The sequence below is a fragment of the Vulpes vulpes genome, chromosome 3, assembly GCF_048418805.1.
Source record: "Vulpes vulpes isolate BD-2025 chromosome 3, VulVul3, whole genome shotgun sequence".
NCBI classification, from domain to species: domain Eukaryota; kingdom Metazoa; phylum Chordata; class Mammalia; order Carnivora; family Canidae; genus Vulpes; species Vulpes vulpes.
In genome coordinates, this window is record NC_132782.1 from 14618876 (window position 1) to 14643653 (window position 24778).

At 38.3% G+C, this 24778-nt stretch overlaps 1 protein-coding gene across 4 annotated transcripts in view; it reads right to left on the reverse strand.

The window, feature by feature from the left end:
- ABCB11 (ATP binding cassette subfamily B member 11) overlaps nucleotides 1-24778 on the reverse strand; it is an 87675-nt gene that overhangs the window by 20936 nt on the left and 41961 nt on the right. For all 4 annotated transcript variants that reach the window (XR_012000306.1, XM_025994104.2, XM_072751859.1 and 1 more), the window contains exons 11-19: nucleotides 22927-23040; nucleotides 20340-20450; nucleotides 17632-17757; nucleotides 16013-16216; nucleotides 13918-14088; nucleotides 13199-13400; nucleotides 12115-12190; nucleotides 8084-8186; nucleotides 1293-1457 (exon numbers count right to left, since the gene is read on the reverse strand). Coding sequence is in view for 3 of the 4 variants with exons in the window: in XM_025994104.2 (XP_025849889.1) it covers nucleotides 1293-1457; nucleotides 8084-8186; nucleotides 12115-12190; nucleotides 13199-13400; nucleotides 13918-14088; nucleotides 16013-16216; nucleotides 17632-17757; nucleotides 20340-20450; nucleotides 22927-23040 (1272 nt within the window). In the remaining variant the exon portion in view is untranslated. The remainder of the gene's footprint in view (nucleotides 1-1292; nucleotides 1458-8083; nucleotides 8187-12114; nucleotides 12191-13198; nucleotides 13401-13917; nucleotides 14089-16012; nucleotides 16217-17631; nucleotides 17758-20339; nucleotides 20451-22926; nucleotides 23041-24778) is intronic.

Below are 24778 nucleotides of genomic sequence, written 5' to 3' on the forward strand. Positions count from 1 at the left end.
ACAGTGTGGTGTGCTGACAAATCCTTTAGCCTAGGCTTGGGAAAAGCTGGGTTCTAGCACTGACCCTACTGCCTGATGCCTGTTTCACCATGAACAAATTAATAAAGTTATCTAGATTCTAGATTTGCCTCCCTGTTTATCTCATGGGATTTGTGTGTGTAGGTAAATTTCAACTAAAGAACTTGGCAGAACTTTGATAACGAATTTTGCAATGAGAGTCTTACTAGAACCTGGCTCTCCAGTCACACTGGATTTGAATCCCAGATCCATCATTTGCTACCTAAGTTCTGTATAACTTGGTTCGCTTTTTTGTAAAACGGGAACAATAAGAATACCTACCTCAGGTGGTTACTAGGAAAATTTAGTGAACTATTATAAATAAAGTGCTTAGTGTCAATAAATGCTTGTAGTTATTATTTTTTATTGTAGCTGTGAAGCCAGATGAAGAATATCAAAACTCCTAGGAAGTGAAAAATTGAAATAAGCTATTATCCTTTATCCATGTCTTATTTTACTTCTCTCTTCCTTTTCCTGTTTCCTCTCCCACTTTGCTGTTTCAATGGTGCAATCAGCAGAGCAGACAATTCTACAACGTGCACTTGCACCTGCTTATATAAGCCAAACTTCGCACCTCAGCTGTTTCAGCAACATCAAAATGCCCCAACAGGATCATAGGGGAAGAGAGGAAAAATAAAACAAGATGAAATCAGAAAGGGAGATAAACCATAAGAGACTCTTAATCATAGGAAACAAACTGAGGGTTGCTAGAGGGGAGGGAGGTGGAGGGATGGAGTAACTGGGTGATGGGCATTAAGAAGGGCACGTGACATAATGAACACTGGGTGTTACATAAGACTGGTGAATTACTGACCTCTACCTCTGAAACTAATAATGTGTTATATGTTAATTAATTGAATTTAAATAAAAATTTTTTAAAAGATCAAAACGTCCTAAATTCCTTTTGTATTATTCAACAAACCTGCTTTGCATTATGATTTTGTTTGCATATATGGAAATTGCCCTCTCCTTACACTAAATTTGCAGCCACAGTACAGCTTTTTACAGACACGATGACTAGAGACGCGCCCTGCCAGCCCAACTGAGATCACTCAGCTTCATTTTCTTACCTTCTGTGTAATGGAGATTCTGGGCACTTTGAATCCTTTAAAGATGAGGAAAAGAAAGCTAAATCCATTAAAATACAGAGCCAACCTATAAAAAATGACAATATCCACTGATAGAAAAACAAAAAAAGTATGAGAAGAATAAAGCTAATCCAGTTGTTTGCTTACCCCAAGAATCTGGCTGAATAAAAAGGCATAAAGTGGTGTGACCGACCCATTGACAGCAGCACCCACAGCCCCAAACAGCATGTAGGGCCACTCTGGAGCATTGAATTTCAGAATCCTCCTAACGGGGGCAGGTTCAATTTCTTCTTCCACAGGAATGTCCTTGTCCTTGAGGAGAGAAGGGTAATACTAGTCATCCTGGGGTATACTCAGACATTTTTGCACATGTTCTTTAGTGATACAGCAGATTCTTTGGTATTCACAGATCCAAAAATCATGGTTTGACTGGTTATAAGTGACCTCAAAGGTCTCTGAGATGTAGTGATAATTGTTTTGTAAGAAATGGATTTGAATTGTTTGAGACCATGCTGTGACTTGGAAGGGACACACAAGATGAGCACTCATCTAAAGGTGAGCATTTGGTTTTCATTTCACAATTAGATATATGTTAACTCTGAGGGCGTAATAAATATGTTGGATCTCTGAAAAAAGTAACCCCTCCAATTTAAAAAAGTTTTTTGTGCTATGGTAGTATTCACATATTTGAGGACTTGTAACACTTTCAAGGTATATCCTTCATAAATGGCAAAGTTCTATAGTCTAGTAATTGACTGAAGCTCTGAGGCAGGCCAGTGTATCTGAAACAAGGCACAGTAATCATCAAAATGTATTAAATGGTGTCAACAGTTATCATTTACATGCTTTCTATAAAATTTTCCTTAATTAGTGCCCAGAAGTAAATAGTAATCCATTTGGGGCTTCTAAGCTTTACATATTCTTTGCAAGAAGTGAAAACTATTTTGATATTTCCCTATTTTGATCCCTTTAGCTGTCATTGAAGTGTCTGAACTAACAAATTATTATCCTCTTGAAGGAAAATATTGTACTCAGAATCCTATCATGTTCACTATCACTTTTCCTCACTACAGATATTATTCAGTGCTTGATCTTTAAAACTGATGGTTCAATCGTTTGTTAAATTTATTACTGACTTCACTTAAGAAAGGATTTTAGGTGGCTTATATAGATTTTTGCATTTTTTTACTTTTTCTATTAAAATATACTAAAAGTATTATAACAAATTAACTACAAATCTATTTAATTAGTGCTCTCTTGCATGAATGCATAGCAATTTAACCTTTAGGTAGTAGAATGTCAGGAACAGACAACAGCAAGAAAATTCAAATAATTTCTCTTTGCTTCCAAAGTCAAAGACCACATTACTAATTCAGTTTAAAGAAAGTCTTGTGTCATGTTATGTCATTATCATTGCAAGCCAAATAGGGTGGAGGAAGGTAGCTTGGCTGGTGTTGGATTTCTTATTGCCTCCATTTCAAATTCTCTCTTGGCCTGCCCTCAACATTTACACTTGTCACTATACATTCATGCAGCAAATCCTTCTGTTCAATAATTTCGCCTCTGACAACTTACTAACTCTAGGAAATCAATTCCAGGAAGGAAGCGGGGTGCCTAGGCAAGCATGAGTAGAACAAGCATAGAAAGAACAGGGTTCTTGGATGAGCCCAATGTAGCCACCTGTGGAATACACTGCCAACCAATTTAGCTCTCCGGGGCTCAGTTACTTCATCCTCCAAATGAGATAGTTGGACTAAGTTGGGGAAGACAACTCTCTGTGGGTCTCTTGTGTTTCTGTACATCTTATGCAGTGGCATCGACTGCATTTATTCAGACTATTTTTTCTTTTCTTTTTTTTTTCTTCAAATTTTTCTTTATTTATGATAGTCACACAGAGAGAGAGGGAGAGAGGCAGAGACACAGGCAGAGGGAGAAGCAGGCTCCATGCCCCGGGAACCCGACGTGGGATTCGATCCCGGGTCTCCAGGATCGCGCCCTGGGCCAAAGGCAGGCGCCAAACCGCTGCGCCACCCAGGGATCCCCAGACTATTTTTTCAAGGATGTTTGCATAGCAAATAGCCCTGGAGAAGAGAGATGAGATCTTCATCCCAAGAAAAGACCAGATGTGTTTACTGCCAATTAAAAAAGACTCAAGCTCCCCCATATCAGAATTCCTCTCCTGTAACACATCCCCTTCATTTGCTGGTATCATCTAGCCCTCTTTACATATGGGGGTTGGGCTGGGAACCAGTGCAAATGATATACTCTGGTTACTACACTGGCCAAGAGTTATAAAATTACATGGGGCTCGATCCCAGGACCCGGAGTTCATGACCGGAGCCGAAGGCAGATGCTTACCCAATAGAGCCTGTCAGGCACCCCTCCTCCTCAGGTAATTCTAGTAATAAAGCCCAGTCTGTGAGATTCCCAAGAGTATGTAATCTCCAAGACTCTTTCTGGAGCTGAAATTCATAATCATGAATCCATGGTTATGAATTTGGAAAATGTCAGCTGTGCTGTACCATCCAGACACAGTAAACTCCAACATTTCCCAGAACCACTGCTCCACGAAACAGCCCACTCACAACCTTGACATGACAGAAATTTCCCTGGCCTTCTGATTCTTGAAGGTTTCCCTAGCCCTAAATAACAATACCTGAGACATTTAAAAATAATATGAAGTGATTTTTTCCCTAGTAATTATCATTCCAAGATAAACTAATAAGAGGCAAATGTAATTGATATGAATAATTTTCTCTTGTCCCCTTTCACTAGATGTTTGACTTTAAGGGAAACTGTCCCCTGACCCCTACATAGGTGCACCATCAAGCCTGAATGATGCAAAAACTAGAAAATCTGTCCCTGAGTAATTGACTTCTGATTGACTTATATGATATAGTTTAAAAAAATTGTAGGAGAATTTTTTTAAAAAAGGAGAAGAGTAGAAGAAGAAAACAAACTATAAAGCCATAATGTATAGAAGATTTTTTCCTTTGATTTTTGCAAAGCTGAAGACAGATTTAGTCATCTAAAAAAGGCTAAAGATGATTTATTCATCTTCCCTGTATTTGTGGCAAACCAGTAACTCACAGAGAGAGGAGAAATTATAAAAGTTGATGTGTTCCCTTACTGTAGAGTTCCTGCCTTTATTGTAGCAATGTCAAGTGGCACCTTGCACATGTGCACAAGTAAGGAAGTATCCTGCTAGGAACCCTAGTGCAGGGAGGGGACAGTGGTTCTTGTTCATCTTTGCATCCATAACACAATACCTGGCACACAATAGATGTACAATCAATATTTATTGGATGAAAGAATAAGTGAAACTTTTATGCCCATGGTGCATACATGCAACAAAACATTTATTTTAAAAAAAAATACTGAGTTCTCTACTATGAATGTGGTTCAGTGGTAGACACTGGGCTTTCCTCAGTTTCCTTCATAGAACTTCCTACTTAAATCTTTGTCCTGCTTTCTATACTTTGTTGCACTGGTTTCTGCATGCTAATCCATAAGCGTCTCCTGCCTCGATAATGACTTTAAGATTTGATGATAATAGATGGTAACTATGACAAAGGGGCAGATGTTCTCCAAATGGTCATATACTGAAAGTCATTTGTAAGGATCCTGTTTCTGTCCTCATAAGCAATGCTCAAACCCTATCTTCTAAGTCAGCTGTGATGAAATGATGGGTTTCAAACCTTTGACCTTGACTTGAATTCCTATAGATTCTACTTTGTTAGTTTCCCTGAGAGAGAGGTCTTGATACCAGAGACTACTGACAGGTTTCCCCTCATCTTCCACCGAATTTTATCAGCATTATAACTAAGATCTGACTCCACTTCTGGAAGCCCAAAGCACAGCCTGGGGAGTGGGAAGAAAGAAACTGGAGTCTTAGTTCTATTCCCAGATAACTAGGAGACCTGGGATTCCAGTAACCCCACTTAGCATATGGAAGGACAAGCTTCTCATGCAACCATCTCTTCTATATGCTCAGTCAAAACTCTGAGAGACCACAAGGTGGAGATAATTCCTTTACATAAGTAGACCTTTTGCATTGCAGTAGAAGAACACTTCCCAAATAACAGATTGAGGTTAGAACTCCTCCATAGAATGAGAAAAAGAAAGGATTTTGCCAGTGTTTAGGCTTGTGGAATTCAGTTAACTTTTAAAATGCTTTAAAATCTACTTGGGATTATATATTTAAAGTGCTTTAAAATATTATTTGGGATTAGAAATTTCATAAATTAAATGGTATCGACCCTAATTCCACTGTTTTTTTTGTTTTGTTTTGTTTTTTTAAGAAAATGAGTTGGGGCACGTGGGTGGCTCAGTCATTTGAGCATTCAACTCTTGATTTGGCTCAGGTCATGATCTCAGGGTCCTAGGATCAAGCCCGACATTGGGCTCTGTGCTCAGCACGGAGTCTGCTTGAGGATTCTCTCTCCTTCTCCCTCTGCCCCTTCCCCCTCCTCAAATAAATAAATAAAATCTTAAAAAAAAATTTTAAATAAAAAGTTATTAATTTAAATCTTAAAAACTCTAATATCAGAGCACCTGTGTTGCTCAGTCAGTTAACAAGCTGCCTTTGGCTCATGTCATGATCCTGGGGCCCTGGGATCAAGCCCCATGTCAGGCTCCCTGCTCAACAGGGAGCCTACTTCTCCCTCTCCCTCTGCTCCCCCTGCTTGTGCTTGCTCACACTCTCTCCCTCTGTCAAATAAAATCTTTTTAAAAGTAAATAAAAATTTAAAACTCTCATATTGTTACCATACAAATGAGCAGCATTAATATAAGCATAAGATCTTATTTTCTTGGAGCTTGAGCAAGATCACACTGGCTTCCCTGTTATTTTTTCCCTCTCTTCCTTTTTCTCTCTTAACTGGAGAGAGAATATAAAATGGTATCTTTTAAACATTATACTGGTTTACATTCAATCGGGTTTAATTACTCCATTCTAATTTACAAGACTTTAGATAAGTAGACTATCATATGAAGCATTTTTATTTCTCTAAAACTACTCTTTATGTTTGATTTAGTTTTCATCTTAAATAGTTCCCTTCTGAGTTTCCTCAGCATTATGAGAACCCTGTGGGAATCTGATTTCCAGATCTCCAGGAATCTGATCTCTGCTGCTGTGCTGGGCTACCTGCCAGTTTCAACAGCAACAGCAGAATCAGATTTTCTTTTCCTTCCTTCCTTCCTTCCTTCCTTCCTTCCTTCCTTCCTTCCTTCCTTCCTTCCTTTTTCTTTCTTTCTTTCTTTCTTTCTTTCTTTCTTTCTTTCTTTCTTTCTTTCTTTCTCTTTCTTTCTTTCTTCTTTCTTTCTTTCTTTTTCTTTCTTTCTCCCTTGCTTTTGTTGCCAAATAGTTACAGAAACTAGAAAAAAAAAAAACATAAAAAAGGCAAAAGTCAAATATGATTGGCACTGTTACATTTGAAATTTCAATGTGGTTCTTTGCCCCTTGGAGCTTTACCAGACTCCTTATAGGAGGCATCTTGTCATTATTAGTGGCAGCACCGTGTACGTAAATTAAGTATCTATCTCTAGGTCTAGAAGAAGAGTTGAATCCTTAATGGCAAGATGCAGTAAGCAATCATGCTTGCTAAATATGTTTCCTCTCTCTGTGATTCATCCTGCTGCTCCTGAGAAAAAATTGTTTCTCTGTGAAATTTATTTAAACCAACTCTATTGAATATGGAGACATTTATTCATTCCTAATGTACTAGAACCAAGAGAGAGCCTTAATAATCCTTCTGTCATAGTCGCAAGATCATAAGGAGGATGTACTTTATTCCACATTTGTCACTGTGAACAAAGGTTTATAATTACTTCCAAAAGGATTCTCATTAAAAAAAATTTAAGGACAGTTTAAAATGTCATCATGTCTAATGGATGTGCTCATAATTGAGATATCCTCTGACTGAGTTGCTTTGATAAATCTTGTGATTTGGGCTTTATCTAATTGTGGAAATTCAATTTATCATCCTCTTTTAAAATCTCCCAATATCCTAATAGGTATAGGGCATTTACTTAAGTGCCCGAGGTGATACAAACATAAATAATATATAGTCACTAACTTTAAGAAGCTTATTATTTAGTAAGAGAATAAGACAACATGACTCCAAATGAGACTCAATAAGAAAGCTGTCATGAAAAGGTTCAAATGAAGAGTAGTGGGAGACTAAAAGTGACACTCTTGGGCTGAAGAATGAAGTGCAGACTTTAAGAAAGGCTTTGAGGAGGGGCATCTAAGGGGAAGTAGGGTGTCCACAACAGCTTTGAGGACCTGCATCCTTAGGAAGAAGAAATATTGCTGTATCTGTTGATTCCTCTCCTATCACTTTCGTTTCTGTGGTTTTTGAATTATATTAACATGAATAGTGTTATTTTAGATGTATCTTTAAAAAAATTATGGTAAAACCATGTGAAGTAAACAACTGTCCATAAAACCTAATTAGTTTCTATCCTTTCAAAAATTGTGATAACTTGCATAAGAGCTAACTTTTCCAGGTACCTTTGTTGAATAAGCACTTGCCAAGGTTATTATAATTTAAGGAGGAGATTTAAAAATTTGAGAGAAATTGTTTTCAAGAAATTGTTTTCTTAAAAGCTTTTAAAATTATACACACATGATCAAATAACCTAAGTACATATTATTTGCCTGTGTCTGTTCAATGGTTCACCTAAAAACTACTGATTAACCATTATAGTCCAGTTTCAGTTACGAGACGTTCTTAACGTTATTAACTAATCTGCATTTCTTTTAAGATATTTTGTAGAATTTAGAGTTTTCATCAGGTCCTCATGGGTTCTCCCATTTAATCTGACTTAATTAACATTACTGGATGCCTTGCAGACTCATTTTCTCAGGTTTAAAGGTCATACAGTAGTCCCCAGGAAAGACTGCCTCCAATCCCCAAGAGCGACTGGTGCCTGACCTTTCTGTCTTCTTCATAAGTAGACTTATGATCTACAACAGCTAGTGGAGGTTCATGTGCCAGGTAAGAAAGCTGAGACTTGGAGCGTTGTCGGAGTGAAGCTCTGCAAATAAACAGAAAGAATGAAAGAGACTGTAGATTATGGGCAGGTTGGAACAGGACTTAACTGGTGTTTCAGCTAACGTCACAAGTGTCCAATAAACAGAAATGGTTGATAGGTCACATAGTAACCAAGTAAGGGAGCTTCCTGGTTAGGTTCCACAGAACTATTCTTGTGGCATTGCTAATTAAATTGGATACTCTGGGCCCCAAGCTAGCCCTCTGATTCAGAATGTGCTCAAGGAGGGAGGGAGAGAAGGAGAAGAAAGCTGTCCTACCAGTCTACCAAAAAAAAAAAAAAGTCCAAAATTCAAATCCATTCCATATCCATATGGTATATTAATTGCTATCATAGCAATGGCCCACTGCCTTTACCTCCCTTTTGGTTATAGGTTGTAATCTTGATACCTGTTTCTCTCTCTAGTTATACCTGATGTTTACTGTAGTGTAAGGTCACCTGGATATAAATAAGCTAGTAGGAAGAAAATAGGGTCCCTGGTGAGATTTTCTTTAGGCTATGTACTGCCCTTAAAATTTACATAGTTAACAAATACCTTATTGAAATAAAATTTATGTGATGTGTTCATTCATTTATTCATTTAACAGAGGCTTGTTGGGCATGTACGACATGCAGACCAATGCCTGGTGCTGTGGGATTACAGAGACTGGTCAATCAGCCTCCTCCCTCAAGGAGTTTCAAATCTCACAGAAGAGTAAAACATGTACCCCACTCTGATGGAAGAAAGAATGCAGTAATTGCTGTAAAGCAGGTCTGAATAGAAAGTATGAAAATTTAAAGGAAAAATAAATATGTGGCAGGTGTTTCCATGAAAGGTGTCTTGGAAGAGGTGGCTACAGTAGGACTTGGGTTTTTGCAAGAAAAGCATTTCTGATGGAGAGAACAGTATAGATAGAAGCATGGAGACAGGAGACAACATGGTTCCTTAGTCCATATACTTAGTACAGTGCAGATAGAAGAGATTGGTTCAGGTGGTTTTGGTTTCTTTCCTGAGATTTCTGAGGAGACTCCTACTCGCCTCTAGGTTAAACATCAAAGGAGGCAGCATTATTATGTCAAGACCCTTAATGAATAATGTCAAGATCTTTAAGGAAAGAAGCCTGAAAAAATGAAGCAAAATGAAGGGGGAAAAAAGCAGAGCTGAGAAAGAAAGAGAAACTGCATGTATGTTAGACACCTGGTTGAAGCTCCAGCCTTGCCTGAAGCCAAGCCATCCTTGGACAACTTGGTTAGGTAAGCTGATTCTCTCCCTTTAAAAGTGAAAGCCGGTTAAGTTTTTGGTCATCTGTAAGTGGAATCTCTCTCTCTCTTTTTTAAGATTTTATTTATTTATTCATGAGAGACACATAGAGAGAGAGAGGCAGAGACACAGGCAGAGGGAGAAGCAGGCTCCCTGCATGGAGCCTGACATGGGACTCGATCTCCAGGATCACACCCTGGGCTGCAGGCGGCGCCAAACCGCTGTGCCACCAGGGCTGCCCTGCAAATGGAGTCTTAAGGGATAGGTGCAATGCTGAAGACTTGAGAGCAGGGTGTGTACATTATCAAAGCACCTAATCTAAAGTAAGAAAGTGGAAAGAGAGACCCATCCATGATCTCTCTCCCTCATTTGTATCCAGGTGAAGGTGGATGAAGACAACATCAGGTGGTGCTTGCCTATTATACACGCTCATCTGGCCTTCTTGAGAAGGCACTAACACACCACCTTCATCACTCTGTTCCCAGGTCCTGTTAGTGGCACTGCCACCCTCTTAGTCACCTAGGTTCAACAGGGGCATGTATCTCAAGTCTAACCTCTTCCTGCCCTTGCACATTCACACTCTTGCCAAATCTCATTATGGTCAGACCTGAAACCACTCCTCACCCTGCCTCCCTCCTACCAAACTGCTCTCTGGAACATCCCAACTCCCTCCTACCTGGTCTGAGACTCTTCAGTAATAGAGTCACTTCTTTGGGTTACTTAACTGGTCAAGCAGTCTTCTTCAAAATGCATGAGGAACAGGCATGTGTCAACTGGACAGAGTGGAGTGCATGGTAATGCTGAGATGCAAGGTCATGGGCCTACAGAGAAGCCCAGAGCACTGGAAACCATGGTAGAGTATGCGGAAAAGGAAATATGGTTGACATCCTCCCAGTTTTGAGCATGGCAAAACATATATCCTTGTTCCTTCTGATTTCTACTAGCTTAATCTTCTATTTCTTAAGTCTCTCTCTCATTCCCTATTTCGCAGGCCACTCCACCTGTCTAGCATAGGCTGTCCCACCGAAATCATGGGCCTACCTGCCGGCTCCCTCTGGTCCACCCTAAACACCAGGGTTAAAGTTCTACTGCAGGTCTTTTTAGAAACTGAAAAAGTTGGCCAGTCCCTTTCTCAGAAGCTGCCTACCACTTATTGCCACAAATAAAAACAGCTAATTTGGGGGCTAAATATCTCTCCCACTTTGTCTCTCTCTCTTTCTAAACATTATTATTCAGGAAATTAGTTACTCTTATCCATTAAATTGTTCTCGAATCTAAAATATATTACTAAAGAAAAACTGAGCTGTCAGAAAGACCAAAGCCAAGGAAATAAGATACAAATTAACATTTCATGTAGTCATCTTTTAACAAAAAAAAATCTGTCAGCATACACAATGAGATATTTTTAACAGACTTTCTTACTCAAACTTAAAAATCTTTCTCTGCAGGAGGTTAATAGCTACTTTCTGGGTGTAGATTGTATGTCTGGATTTCTCAACCTACTCACCAAAATGTAGAATTTTTGAGAACTAATAGCCAAATAGGAAATGTTTATATTAAAAATGGTTATTTGGTCCTAACAATAAACTGGAAGTAAACTACTTAGAACAAGTAGAATTGTGTTCAATTGAAAAGTTAAGAAAATATTTATTTTCTTGTTGACATGACCATGAAATACATCATTTCCTCTTTCCATATGTGATTCTTTGAATATTAAAAATAAATCTGTGTTTGAATTACTTGGAGTTGTTACCTACATGTTTTATTTTAGGCCTCTTTAAACCAGTTTTCAATAAGCAATATACTCCCTTGAAAAAGCAAGTCTTATAACTGAGCCTTTGCTAAGAGTACAGCCTTGAATTAAATATCCTAGAAATGGTAAAGGCAACAGTAAGGAAATCTGCTGTCACCCATTGTTTATGAACAGCCTCCTAACTTAGGGGGAAAAAATCTTTCATGAATAAAAACAAAGATTTTGGGCAGAATTCTTCTTAATATGCGACTTTTAACATTAAAAGAACTACTTTACTGAAACTTTTAAGTCAAGACAAAAGACTAAAACTTACAGTCTTGCTAATAGCATATTCCAAAAATATGTTTGAAAATCAATACCCCTATATTCATCCAATATTCATTCATTCATTATTTATTAAAAATAAATAAATAGCTGGGGTTTAAAGAAATTCTTTTCAAATGCTAAAAAAATACATTTTTATTTTATCTAGTTAAGAAATGATTTGAATTCCGTTGGGTCACTCTGGAAGCGGGAATATTTGTAATTCAATTGTATCTCAGTAGGTGAAAGAACGTACTTAAAGTCATGAACTTGACCTCCATGTACAACAGTGCTTTATACATGGTTAGATGTAGTGGACAAGACCAAACAGATTTTTTTAAATACCCTTTCTCAGTTCAATGGACAACATTTTGATTGTAAAGCACCTCTATCATGGCCCTACCCACAGTAAGATAAGAAGTCAAAGTTAAACCAAAAAATCCCCATGAATTGGAGACAGAAATGTCAACCTAGCAACCAAGGACTCATTTGCATGTTCATATGACATGACTACGCTCAAGGCTCCGCTGACTGAGATATTGTCTGAGGATCATAGGTGCAGAGGGCTCCTAAGAATATTTAAAAACCTTAAAATCTGTCCCATGGCTTCAGCTTACCTTAAACTAGACTGGTAGCTCCCTCTGCAAAAGGTCTGTTCGTTGTCAAGTGAGACCCCATCAGTTTCTTCTTCTCCTATTTAATACGACATCAACAATTCCTTAGTGTATACAATAAGGAGAACCATGTCAAAGTAAAACTACTTACTGTGCTTGCCTGGCCTATCATTATTATATCTGGTGCTAAAACATTTTATTAACTTTATTGTGACAAGTAAAACTTAGCACCTATCCAACACCCTCTAACAAAAAAAATTCAAAATACTCAGTAGGAAGTGCCTGGCTGGCTCATTCCAAAGAACATGCAACTCTTGGTCTCAGGGTCATGAGTTCCAGTCCTACACTGAGCAGAGAGATTACTTAAACAAACAAACAAACTTAAAAATACTCAGTAGGATTGACTCTCTTGAACTGTGTGATACCCTAGGTGTTATCTCCAACAAATAGATATCTGATAGCATGAATCATAAAAAACTCAAGGGAAGCCCACTGGAGACCATTTCTATGGTAGATTCACCAAATTAAAAAAAAAAAAAACTTTTCAGAATAAATCACATGTATTAAATATATGCAGTAGTTTTACCCAGTGGAGTTTAGAAATCGAGATATGATATGGTAGAGAAAGCTTGGAGTGGTTGATTAATGTAGGTTGGGATAAGTTACTAAATCTGAAAATTCAGACTTAAAAAAAAAAGGAAGCACTAGGGACTGAAGTACCTCTGCTTTAATGAAAATAAGCATCACGGTTTTTAGTCATTGATTAATTTACTCGGTCAGTAAGAACACAGGTCCCACTGTGTGCAAGACACTCTAGGAAGGCTCTCCTACTTGCAAAGTAGGGGGCAGGGAATTAGGGAGGTGAAATTAAAATTGTCTTCCACACAAAACCTGGGTTTTAGCTCTTTGACTTGATCAAGTAATGGAACCTCATGAGCTTCTGTTCTTTCTATATGATGCCTTCAAGGACTTTTGGGAGAACAAATAAGACAGTGTATATTAAAATGCATAGAAATCCATGAAACTATTAGAGTTAACAAACATAATGCTTTATAGAGTGTACAAATGTAAAGGGAAAGACACTTGCCCCTTATGCCTTCTGCATTAGCAGTCGGTTCGCCTTGACTCTGCAAAGTCACCAGAGTGAAGTAAACTCCTTTCCTTTCCAACAGTTCCTCATGGCTGCCTCTTTCCACTGCTGTGCCGTGTTCAAAACCAATAATGACATCTGCAGCTCTGACTGTGGACAGGCGATGAGCAACCGAAATGATCGTATGTCCCTGCTGAATCTGCAAGAATGTACAGTGCACTGTTAGCCAAACAGTAAGACAGAGCTGACGTTGACCTTTGGATGGTCTCAGAATCCATAAGTGAGTCAGAGCCTTGGTCCTTGGAAAAACCCTCAAATGCACTCTGCAGACATTAGCAAAGACCAGCACACTTTATCAAGGCCACAAACACCCTGTACATTGGTCCAGTTGCTAGCTATCAATCAATAGCTAAAAACAAAATGGGAATTTTTGAAATCACATATTATAAGTTTAACAAGATTTAATAAGATTAAAAATTTTGCATTTGTAGCTTTTGGAAACAAACCTTACTGACTTCTATTCGACTGTGAAGAACATTCTAGTCAGTCAGGATTTTCTAAACAGTCACATTGGATATGCTGACCCGCACAGTCCTTCTCTCTCCCTCCCTCTCTCCATCCCTCCCTTTTCCCTCACCCTCCTCTGTCAGTGAGCTGCCTTTCCTACAACACATCTCCACATGGTCTTGTAAAACAAACTCAGCTTTTCAACAAACCTTATTCAGCGCCTCTTGTACCATGGCTTCACTCTCATTGTCCAGTGCTGAGGTGGCCATGTCCAAAAGCAGGATCTTGGGGTTTCGGACAAGGGCTCTGGCAATGGCTACTCTTTGTTTCTGGCCACCACTCATCTGGCCTCCTCCTTCTCCAACAAGAGTGTCAAATTGCTAGGAAGAAGGTGACACCGATAATGAAGAGGAACAACTTGGTGGCTCCTGGCAGTAATCATTACAAGATCCTTTCTAGTTTCCTTCTCAAGCATGAATTTTTACAGGCCCAACTTTCACTGAAAGAAATACCCTTTCCTGAAACATGTTACTGTCTGATCGATATTTGTGTGTAAGATAATCACTTTATTCTTGGGGCACCTGGTGGCTCAGTCTGTTAAGCGTTTGCCTTCAGCTCAGGTCATGATCTCAGGGTCCTAAGATGGAACCCCATGTCAAGCTCCCTGCTTAGGAGAGGATCTGCTTGTCCCTCTCCCTCTGCTGCTCCCCCACCTTATGCGTTCTCTCTCTCTCTGCCAAATAAATAAAATCTTAAAAAAAAAAGAAACTGATTTATTCTTTCATTCCCAGATTCACTGGGCTGTATGTCTCTCCCCAGCTCAACTTCAAATAAATGTTTACACCAAGGTAGAGGCACCAGAGTGGTTCAGTTGGTTGAGCATCCGACTCTTGATCTCCGCTCAGATCTTAATCTCAGGGTCCTGAATTCAAGGTCTGTGATGGGCACCACACTGGGTGTGGAGCCTACTTTAAAAAAAAAAAGTTTCCACCAAACTAAAAGTTTATCAGGGCCCTGAAAACCCATTTTAAAGGGTTAAGGCACCTATCAAATCTTCCCTCTTTTCTCTAGGTAAGCAACACAGAAAAACACAACACTTAAGCTGTCTCTATTTTGCAAATGAAAGATCAAACTAGCTGAACAATCCTTACCATTGACAGCAAATAGTTACTGAGCATCTTTCATGTCTAGCATTATATTGGAATCTCACAATGGTGTCAAGCTCTTGTCTTGTTTATTATTAGCCAACATGAGTTGAGCATTTACCATGTATAAAGTAGGAAGTTGAGCTCTTTACACTTACTACCTCATTAGTCCTCACAGATGCCCCATGAGGTAGGTGCTGCTGTTCTCCTAAATCAATGACTAAGGAAATGCTGGGATATAAAGGACTAAAGTGACTTGCCCTAGTTTCTAGAGCTTGCAAATGGAGAAACTGGGATTTGTGTGGAGGCAGTCTGATTTCAAAGCTTTATACTCTTTATCATTAGACTATATTGTGCTCACAACAGTGATCCTACTCACACAGGTAATCTAGAAGGATGAATAGGAAATGACTCTGGAGACAGACCACGTGGGTGTGAACCTTGACTCTTCTGCCTTGAGCAAATTATTTGACCTCTTAGAACCTTAGTTCTCTCTTTATAGACAGAAATAATAATCGTAGCTGCCAACAGGATGGTTGTAAGGGTTAAATGAGATGTGAAGTGCTTAGAACAGTGTCTGGTAGGTAGGTAGTAAGCACTATAGATATGCTAAGTGGTAATAACAGCTCTTTTTTGACCTAGCAGACCAATGGCCATAAAATATGTATAATAATACGGAGTTGGTTTTTGTTGTCACTGTTGTTTAAAATGAAGATAAATGAGGAATTTTTGAATATGTTAGAGTACTGAGGTATTAGCTGTCTAAGCATAGTATTAGCTGCCTAAGCACAAGAAAAATTTTAAAAAATGACATTGGTAGGCATCAAATGAGCATTGTGTAAGTCATTGCCACATAACAAATTTATCAACTGCTTAGACAAATGCTTAACAGATGGAGTAAGAAGATTGTGTCTATGTCAAAGGGAGATTTTAAAAGAAAGTTTTCCTGTTTGGTAGATTTTTAAAGTATCAACAACAATATGTTTATAGGCAAAGAGGAAGACTCATGGTACTTTTCCAGGAATGAAACCTGACATGGCATTAAGAATTTAATGATTTAGGATTCAAATGAAAAAGAAATGCATAATATTGTGTAACTTTTTCTTTTTTCCTTTTACAATTTCTGGGTCCCCCCCCTGGGATGAGAGGCTAGGGGTACCTGTGGCAGGTCCATGATGAAGTTGTAGGCGTTGGCTGCCTTGGCAGCTCGAACTATATCTTCCATCGTTGCATCTTCTCTGCCATAGCGAATGTTCTCTGCAATGGTGGTGGAGAACAAAACGGGCTCTTGCTCCACTATCCCAATCTGAGCTCTAAGCCACTGAATATTAAGAGAGCGAATGTCATGGCCATCCAAAGTTACCTAGAGAACATAAGCATGACATCACATCTCTTGGAGTCCTTCAGGGTTCTGAATCAAAATGTTAGGTTGTACTTGACTATGGGGAGAAATAACAGAGACCCACAAGATGATAGCAGAAATAATTCCTCCTATAAAGAGGTTTTTATATAGGAATGACGATATATAGTTGAAATCAAGTATAATGATAAAATAATTCATTGTAAAAATACAAATAACGTAAAGGTCACTTAATTTAAATGATTGGCCCAGGAATGGAAAAGAAATTAATTCTTCAATAGAGTCAAGTCAGTTATTCACCATGCTTTGAATATTTTTATTATCTTTTGACTTGTGACCTCAAATGGACTTCAAAAGCTACAGAGAAAATAAGAAATGATCCTTATCTTGTATGCACTGCTTTACAGTAACTCTTACTTTCTGGCCAGATTCATCAAATAGCACTTTGCTGTTCAAAAATAATTGAAACTGTAAGTGGAATAAGCAAAAATTACGATTAGAAAAAAAGCAAAAATCTTACATCAGGAAACCATGATTTTTATATATTCAGAGTGTAGTTATGCTGGTATGTAATAAAGAATACCCGGAGGATGAAATGTGTGTCCCAAAGAAGAGTTCCATTATGTTTGTCATGTCAGTGTAACAGTGCATCCATCATAGAGAACGTTTTGCATTGAAGCCACTTGATATATAGTCAAATGATTCTATCTCAAGGGATCAAGGAGAAGTTGACAAGAATGACATTGAGAGTCTAGAAAAAACAGAGCTTTTGGCATCTAATAAACCTGGGTTCAATTCAGAGGCAAGTCTCAATCTTTGTGACTCTGCTTCCTTATTTATAAAATGAGCATATATACCTTGGGGGTCATTTTGGAAATAAGTACTCATTTTCATAAAGTACTTGACATATGTGATAAACAAATGGCAATTTTGTATATTTATTTTCTTAGTTTCTATGTTTATAGGGAAATAAACACAAGGGAAAAAAGAGACCAAGCAGGTTGTGAGATTACATGATTTCTTTAAAATCTAAATTCTTGAAGCAGTAATCAATCACTCTGTTCATTCTGGCCATGCAACCTTTCCTATACTTAGCATTTGGAAAACTTCAAGAGACAAGAATGATTTTGTTATAACACAAAGAAGGAAATGGAAATATGAGTTCACTGAAGAGGCAGCAATACCATTTTGAATGTATCTGCACATTTAGTTACATCACTGAATGAACAGGCTGGTCATTCATTAAACATGGCCACCATGCAGGAAATCAGTCCAATCAACTCAGTCAAAAATCATTCAGTCAACTCTGCAAGGGTCAGAACAGTCTCAGTGTGTGCTAGGCCTTTGTGTTTGACCAGGATATCTCCATTTGCACTCTCCCATCCCCATGTATAGAGAAGTTTCTGGAAGACACACACCATGCCTTCACTGGGGTCATAGAAACGCTGAATAAGCTGCAGGGCTGTGCTCTTCCCAGATCCGCTGGACCCTACCACAGCTGTCATCTCCCCTGACTTAATGACCATGCTGAGGTTATTTAAAATCTGTAGAGGAAAGAACAGAACAATGTTTGGATTGTCAGCAATTAGACTTGTAAGTTTGGATGCTTTGTGAAGATACCACCTTTGTGTTTACTTATGCCCTCAAAACCATAACTATCCATATCCATCAATAACCAGAAACTTATCAGGAAGGGAGACAGAACATAAAGACTCCTAACTCGGGGAAACGAACTAGGGGTGGTGGAAGGGGGGAGGAGGGCGGGTGTTGGAGGGGAATGGGTGACGGGCACTGAGGTGGACACTTGACGGGATGAGCACTGGGTGTTTTTCTGTATGTTGGTAAATTGAACACCAATAAAAATTAATTAAAAAAAAAAATAACCAGAAACTTAGTAAACAGTGCCTAGGATGAGGTTTGAGCGTTCAGCACATGACTCATTAATAAACCAATGGTGGGTCCAAGAAATAAAATGATATGTAGTAACACTGTAAATAAGCCATGCCAACTTTTAAAAGTATGCTCCAGGGGCATCTGGGTGGCTCAGATGGTTGGGCGTCTGCCTTCGGCTCAGGTCATGATCTCCAGGTCCTGGAATTGAGCTCCACATTGGGCTCTCAGCTCAGTGGGGAGTCTATTTCTCTCTCCCTCTGCCTCCCCCACCCTGGCTTGTGCTCTCTGTCTCTCTCAAATGAATAAATAAATAAATAAATCTTAAAAAAATTAAATAAATAAAAGCTTGTTCCAGAATCTACATTTAAAACATTTCTGAAAAAAATAAAAATAAATAAATAAATAATTTCTGATATACTAGGATGCCTCAAGGAGATTGTCCCAATTAGGAACAGGAGCCATCAAGTTAGAAATATAATACTAATTTACTGATTGTGGATTAACAATAAACTAATTTATAAATTTTAAGCTATCATACATTTGTATTGCGTGCGAACATATCTGAAAAACTTTCCCTAACAAGTATCTGTGGTGTGTTTGTTACATTTAAAGCTTTGTTAACGGTAGAGACCAACTGCTGGTAGATCTAGAAAGGGAAGAACAAGTAGCTAATTCATAAGCATCTGTTGGATGTTTTCACCCATTCAGTGGTAATTTTTATCCTTACCATGTAAAGGGGGCTTGGGGTCCTTCATGTGACAAAATCTCACGTATTTCAATTCACACTAGAGAGTCAGGCTTGCAAATATACCTTCACCTACTGGACCGTATTGGACTGTAATCTTCCTCTTAGGGTGGGTAGGCACTATGTGTGCCTTTCCTCATTACAGCCCAGTACAGTGTGGCACCCAGCAGGGCTAAGCACGCACAGGTCTAAATAAGAGCTTATTAAAACAAACTCCTGGTGTTGGGAATAGACGGTAAAACCAGAATGAAATAAATGTATTTTCATTCAACTGGTATTTGTGAAACAGCTAGTATGAGCTGGTTCTGAATAGATATTATAAAGCAAGTTTTTAAGCATCCATTGAAAAATCTTTACTGAGTGAATACTACCTAGTGGTTTACCTTTCACAAGGTACTTTAACATATGTTGTGACATTTAATGTTTCCATATGTATGTGATATGTAACAGTAACAGAAGATATATTTCAGCAATTTAATATATATATATATATATATGTCTAATGTATGAGTGTATGTTTGTGTGTGTGTATATGTCTGTGTTTACCTACATTTTAGGTATGTAGCATCAGAATTAAGTTGCATAGGATTTAGTTCCCATAACAGAAATATTATTAAGAAAGGATGGCTAGAGGTATTCTGTTAAAAATTAGGAAAAATTCTCATTTCGAAGTCAAGCTATTCAAGGAGAGCAGATCCTGATTTTCCCGGAGAGTTAATTGCTTTTAAAGATACTTGCTGTGGGGGACTCCTGGGTGGCTCAGCAGTTTAGCGCCTGCCTTCGGCCCAGGGTGTGATCTGAGATCGAGTCCCACATCAGGCTCCCTGCGTGGAGCCTGCTTCTCCCTCCGCCTATGTCTCTGCCTCTCTCTCTCTCTCTGTGTCTCTCATGAATAAATAAATAAAATCTTTTTTTTTTTTTTTTTTAAGATACTTGCTGTGTAGTTGTAGGAAAACTAAATTTTCTTCATCATGTGCCCTGGCAATCACGTAGCACAAGACACATGAGCATGAGGTCACAAGATTACCTTTCCTCCCATGACTGATCTAATGACCTTTGTGAAGTTATACACAGGAAGTAAAAAACTACAAAGGCACCAGCTTTTCTTTGCCAGAAGTACCCTGCCCACGCAGTGTTCTGACGTCTACACCTGCACTTCTTGATTGTTCTGATTGCCTTGTAGTTTGTTTTCAGCTTATACTTACAATGACAGGCCCTGCCACTCACTTCAGCAGAGGAGCCTCCTTCACCTGACCTAACCTGAATGTCCTCACCAGAGGAATCTGCACAGTGTTGTTGCTGTAAAGGAATGTGACTTGTTGACTGTGAAATGACATGATGCCTAAGGATACTTCCAGAGGAACGTGCTTCTGATCCTTCTTCCTGGAAATTGTCATGCTTTAGAAAAATGATTAATCTGTGGCCCTGGATATGAATCATCAAAGAAGAAAAAATGCTGCTGTTCCTGGGAAAACAATGAACTCTTACCTTCACCTCTGGTCTGGAAGGATAGTGGAAAGTCACATTATGGAATTCAATTTCACCCTTAATTCGATCCAGCTTGTAGCCATCCTCTGACATGCAGTCAATGATGGGTTTCTGGAGCAGAATATAAAAGGAATACAGCAACAACACATATATATGCACTTATTGTCCATCTTGGTTTGAATTTACTCATAAAACAGAAAAACAATTCGGTAAAACACTACATCAAAGTTGCTTCCACATTAACTATTAATTAATAATAGTAATAATACTAACAGTTACTGAGATATTAATGTGAAGTATTATATTACTAGATATTAATAGTATTGGTATATTATATTACATATATAATATATTAATAGGTAATCAAACATATACACATAATTAATTTATAATTAGTTATCAATATGTAATGTCAATATATAATTTATATATAACTTCACATTAATTACGTTTAGTTAATTTAATTTTACTATTTGTTGATATACTACTATGACATAATATATTTATATTAGAAATACATGATATTAATAATATAATACATAATAACAATATAATAATATAATATACAATATTTATCTACAATTATATTAGTATATAATATATTCATATTATTATATATTATTATATTATTGAGATCCCATAGAAGACAATTCACAAGGTATTTAAATGTGGTTTTGTCATTTATGTAATTGTCACTATAACCTAACTAGACAGGTGATACGCTCAATTCTTCAATTGAGGAAGATGAGAACTCTCAGAGAGGTTAAATATCTTTCCTAAGGCCACACAACTAGTCAGCCAAGCTGGGGTCCAATAGTACTCTACAACTGAGTACCTATCATAAATGATGATTAAAACTAACTGAATGTCTTAAATGGGTCCCTCAAATACTACCAACCTTCAGTTGTTATGCTGAATTTCATCTCTGTTGTTGTTAGTAGTGTGAGCCTCATCTGGAATTTAACCATTCTAGTTAATCAGAAAAGAGTGAGGGCCATCTCCTGCTACCAGAACACTCCAAGGTCAGTTTCATTCCCCTTCTACACTCGGGAAAGAAATTCATGACCATATCTCTATTTGGGACAAGAGTGTAATCTGCTGTCTTCCTTTTGGGTTTCTAGTAAAGATAATAAAGCAATTATTAAACGGCTTAGTTTTTTGTAATAGTTTCAAAGGCCTTTTAGACTCACCATCTTATCTGAGCATATAACAACCCTAAGAATGAGGTAGAATTTGGATAGCTCAATGCGTCTATGTGGTTTTCAACAATCTGTTTATACTCCAATATGTGAAACTCTCTAATATAAAACAAAGTGATGAATTATTTCCCTGGGCAGGTTATATGCTTCATAAATATTTCAGATTTAGGGGACTAAAGAAACACCTCTGGATTTCCAGGGCTTCCAGAGAAGAACATCTTGCCCTCTTCCACCTTCTATTCTTGGATTTTGACTTTCTGGCTAGACTTCCAATGTGCTTCAGTAGATTACCCAGGAAAATCCTAGCTAGGCTACCAGAATCCTATACGAGCTTGTAGAGACTTTCTGTCACGTTTAGAAGATAATCCAAACTTATGAACTTGGCCTTACAATCTTGCATGATCTGGCCTTTCCTTTCTCCAGCCTCTGTGCTCCTATTCACGCTGCTCAGACACAGTGACCTCATTTTAGGTCCTCGGATTCACCAATCCTCTTCCAACCAGGGGGCATCTCTTGCAGGAACAGCCTCCTTGCTCTCATTTCCCGTGCACTGCTCCTCCTCTAAACCTCACTGTGCCTGGCTGACTCTCCTGGGCTTCTCAGGGCAAATACTACCTCCTCAGAGATGACATTATTGACACCTAAAGACTCCTCCTCCCACCCTAACTGTTACCACCCTATTTTATTTCCTTTATTGTACTAACATTATCCCATCTTTGAGTGTACTTATGTCTTTTTTTAACTTCCATTTTTCCCTGAAGTAAGTTGGGTTTCAGGTGTACAGTATAGTGATCCAACAATGACACACACTACCAAATGCTGGCCAAGGTAAGTGTAATTACCTTCTGCCATCACACAAAGTTATTACAATATTATTGGCTATGTTCTCTATGCTGTACTTTTCATCCCTGTGGCTTATTTATTTTACAACTAGAAGTTTATCCCCTTCACTCCATGCCCCTAGCCTCCTCCTCTCTGGCAACCACCAGTTTGTTCCCTGTATTTATGAGTCTGTTTCTAGTATTTTGTTTGTCCATTTGCTTTGCTTTTTGGATTCTCCATATAAGTGAAATCATGTGGTATTTGTCTTTCTCTCTCTGACTTATTTCACTAAGCAAAACACCCTCTAGATCCATAAATGTGCTTCCTTCTTTTTTGCCTATTTTCCAGTATGATAGGAGAGCAAGGGCCTTATTCATTCTATTTCACTTCCGCAGTCCCAACTCAGTATGGGATCTGGCTCATGACTACCCTTATTAAGTATTGCTGAATTAAGAGCATTGTGGTATTCCCTCATATTTTTTTAATATTAAGGGTAAATTCCTCAGAAATCCATTTTTCTCCCCACGCTCAATCTGCTCATGGCCTTTTTTTTGGCTTTTACATACCCGGTCTATTGTGTGAAAAATGCTGGTGGCTGCTGCACGCCCAGTTGCAAAGGCTTCCAGACAAGAAGATGCATTGCCAAGATTTAAAGCTCCTAATAGAATACTGAGGAAAATCTGAAATGAAAAGAGATAAACACAGTTTTCATGTGTTTTTGTCAATTTGTAAATAGTGCTATCATTTGAGCTCAGATGTTTCTCAGAAATATTCCTCCATGGGAGTTTGAAACCTAAATAGCTCTTTAGAAATACCTGAATAGTTTTGGTGCTGTAAAGTATCTCCATTTTTTCTATTATTATGGTTTAAGAGACTACATTTATTTTTAATTGAACACCTATGTGTAGAACACTACACTATAAGAGTGTAGATCACTATTCTACAAAAAAGAACATATTTTGAAATGAGTAAGAGGTCTAAGCAAGGCAGCATATAGACACAAAGTGAGTTAGAGTAGTGATAGGATAATTCACTTTGTAATATAAACAGCCTTATGTAGCCTTCTTCAATAAAGACAGTATGATTAGCTTGATTTTCCTAGAGATTGGTACCTGTAATACAGGCTTGCTACTACTGCTGTGTTATTGCTACTAGTGGACTATTACTAGGATAACTTCTACTACTACTACTTTTGCTAAGGTATATTTCTAAGCTCTTTATCTGTGTTACTTCAGCTAATCTATGCAACAGAAGAAAAAAACCAAGGTGTATGGAGGTTCCCTAACTGACCCTACATTACAACATATATTAAGTGGTAGAGCAGTATTTGCACCCAGGCTATTGACTGACATTCTGTCCTACAAATAGGCCCTTCTGCTGCTCATGACATGCAGTTGCTATGGCCAGGTCCTTATGCAATGCTGAGGAAGCTGTCCTTTACCTCACCAACCCTGTCATTTCATTAAATTAGGGGAAGGCAACTTGAGCATGAGCAGATGTTCCTACCAAATAGCACTCTGTGTTTATCAGTGCTCTTTATAAAGGAAGAGGCAATGGGGCAAATTGTCACGTGCCTTTGGAGGAGCAAAAGACTCTTTTGACCAAATGGATGCTAGTCACATGAAGCTCACGGAGGATGTTTCATTGGGCACCCTCCGTCAGGGACAGGAGTTACTTGCTGAGCTGAAGATTGGCTGCTGCCTGAATGTAGTCTTCTTCAGGCAGTCAAATGAACCTAGCCTATAATGGCTTCCCTGCTTTCTTTCAGTCTTGTGTCTGGACCACGAGACTCCTCAGAGCCTCCCAGCTACCTCCCTTCCTCTCCAGTAACCTGCATTCCACATATCATGATGATGTGCACCAGTCCCCTCTTGCCTTCTCCCTGAATTCCCCACTGCACGTGTGGGATATTCTCTCTTCATCATTCTTGTTCCTTTTCCTTAATTACAGCAGGTAGTTCTTCCCATGGTCAGATTACTTCATCTCTCAAGCCCTAAATTTCTTTATCCGTAACACAGGAGTTCTAAAAGCATATAACCCATGGGACTTTTATGAGCATTAAATGCAATGATCAGTTGAAAGGTGATTAATCCAGTGTTAGACACATAAATAATAGTGATGATGCTGAAAGAAGTAAGATTCCACACGAGGAAATGATACGGTGAATAGACAGCACAGTCCTTCTCTAAATTGGGTTAAGACCACCTTTATCAGACCACCTGAGCAAAGGAAACCTTTCACATGTCCTAGATCAAGGATCAGCAAACATTTTCTATAATGGGCCAATAATAGATATTTTAGATTTTTTAGGCCATAAGGGCTCCAAAGCAATTACACAACTTTGCTACATACTATAAAAACAGCCAGAGACAAGAATGAACAAATAGTTGTGGCTGTGTTCCAATAAAACTTTATTCA